The sequence below is a fragment of the Monoraphidium neglectum genome (assembly GCF_000611645.1).
Source record: "Monoraphidium neglectum strain SAG 48.87 unplaced genomic scaffold scaffold00200, whole genome shotgun sequence".
Taxonomy (NCBI): Eukaryota; Viridiplantae; Chlorophyta; class Chlorophyceae; order Sphaeropleales; family Selenastraceae; genus Monoraphidium; species Monoraphidium neglectum.
In genome coordinates, this window is record NW_014013428.1 from 31292 (window position 1) to 33551 (window position 2260).

At 61.9% G+C, this 2260-nt stretch overlaps 1 protein-coding gene across 1 annotated transcript; it reads left to right on the forward strand.

The window, feature by feature from the left end:
* Positions 1-53: 53 nt before the first annotated feature.
* Positions 54-2217, forward strand: MNEG_1890 (Dynein gamma chain, flagellar outer arm; the record flags this gene model as incomplete). Its single annotated transcript, XM_014049634.1, has 7 exons — positions 54-133; positions 307-373; positions 621-758; positions 1039-1250; positions 1487-1595; positions 1781-1927; positions 2122-2217. The coding sequence occupies 7 exons, from the start codon at positions 54-56 to the stop codon at positions 2215-2217; spliced, it is 849 nt and encodes a 282-aa protein (XP_013905088.1).
* Between the last annotated feature and the right edge of the window lie 43 nt (positions 2218-2260).

Here is a 2260-nt window from a genome sequence, read left to right on the forward strand (position 1 = left end):
TGCCCACACCCCCCCCTCCTCCAGTGTCTGGCAAGTTCATTGACGAGTTCAAGATGGCCTGCGGCACAGACGCAAAGGCCTCCCTCAAGCACATGATGGGACACGTGCACTCCTTTGTCACCGCTGCCTGCAAGTGAGGGGCCCCGCCCGCCTCTCGGACGGGCCTTGATCCACCCCTTGGGCCTCTGTCACACTGAGCGTGACAACACGTCAAACACTCACATCACTTAGCTTGATCTGGAACTGTTGGTGTATGTAGTCTGGCTGACGACTGTGACAAATGCCTGCCCGTTCGCCATCGCCCAGGGAGTACTTTGAGAAGTTCAGGCGTCACGTGTACGTGACCCCCAAGAGCTACCTCTCGTTCATCCAGGTGCGCCAGGCCTCGACCGCTCCTGCACGCAGCCGCTGTCGGGGCGGGGACGCTGCCTGTCTTGCGGCTTCAACTCCGGCAACTTGTACGCTGCAGTGCTGTGTATGACAGGGTCATTGCATTGCATAGATGAGCGTGTGTGATCCTCCTCATAGCCGGATTCGCCCCTCAAACTGAGCAATGCCACACTTACATTCCACCACCAACCCTGAGTCCCGCCCCGTCGCGCGCCTCCCCCTGATTGCAGGGGTACAAGGAGCTGTACAGCCGCAAGTGGGCCTACACCCGCGAGCTGGCGGCCTCCATCCAGGCCGGCCTGCAGAAGATGGTGGAGGCCAAGGAGGACGTCAACAAGATGAAGGCGGAGCTGGCCATCAAGAACCAGGTGCGCGGCCAAGCTGTGGGCCGGGGGGCGGGGGGTGACACGCCCGTGGTGTGGCTGAGTGAGTGCTGCCAAGGACTGAGAGGCGCCTGTCGACCGCAGTGAATGCGCCATACGCTACCAGACGAGGGGCGGCGTGGCTGGACTGCGCACGCGGGGCGGTTAGGTTGGATGCATGCGATAGACGTTGGCAATAATTGCTGCTAGATTGATGCTGTGAGCATCTTGTACCAACAATGTGGGGCGCCCCGCATCCGCCGCCTCCCGCGGCCGCGCCCCGCAGGAGCTTGCCGTCGCCTCGCGCGAGGCCGAGGCGCTGCTGCGCTCCATCAGCGAGAGCACCGCGGTGGCCGAGAAGGAGAAGGCCAAGGTCGCCGTGATCGTGGGCGAGGTGTCGTCCAAGGCGGCAGAGATCGCCGCGGTCAAGGACGACGCGGAGCGCGACCTCGCGGCCGCAAAGCCCGCGCTGGACGACGCGCTGGCCGCCCTGAACAGGTGCGCAAGTGTGCGCTTCGGCGCGTGCATTATGAGCAGGCGGGTTGTGGAGCGCAAGGCCCCGCCTCATGCACGGCACTGGGTAGACTTGCCCAGAGCATGCAGGGGGCGTACTCGCGACATTGCACCTGCGTGACGAGCATTTAGAGGTGTGCCCCTACACCAACACTCAACCCTACCCCTCCATAAACCCTAAACCCTGTTTTCTTTCTTGCCCTCCACCTCTCAACCCCCAGCATCCGCCCCTCCGACATCACGAGCCTCAAGGCGCTCAAGAGCCCCCCTGACATTGTGAAGCGCATCTTTGACTGCGTGCTGCTGCTCAGATACTGGCCCATCAACTCGGTGGGCGCAGGGCCGGCCAGGCCTTGCATCTTGTAGGCATCCAAGGTGCTGGAGGACGTCCTGCACACAGATGGCATGCTCTGCTAATCGACCACGCTTGCAAAAACCTGGCAATGAGCAGTCAAAATTCTCTCACTCAAACCTGATCCGTTTGTTGCGGACTCCAATCCCTGCGCGGCGCGCAGGTGTCGTGGCAGGACGTGAAGGGCTCCATGGTTATCGCCGGCAGCTACGAGGTGGCGGTGAAGATGATGGGCGACATGACCTTCCTCACCGCGCTGCTCAACTTCCCCAAGGAGCAGATCAACGACGAGACGGTGGAGCTGCTGCAGGTGGGCCTGGGGCAGGGGGGGCTGAGGGGCGTCGGCAGTGGGTGCGGGTTTGACAACGCTCTGATTGAGGCACGTGGCTACTGCGAGTGGATGTTGCTGTTGGCCATTTCTTTTCTAGCATGGACTGTATGCCACATGTCTTCTCTGCGTCCCAGTATTCGCTCCGTCACGGTCCCTCATGTCTCTCTTGCCAGCCCTACTTTGCCGCACCCGACTTCAATTATGAGAGCGCACGCAAGGCCTCAGGCAATGTGGCAGGTGGGCTTCCGGCTGGGGTGTTTGCCGACTGATGCGCATAACGCATAACGCATGCGCGCGTGCGCGTGCACACAC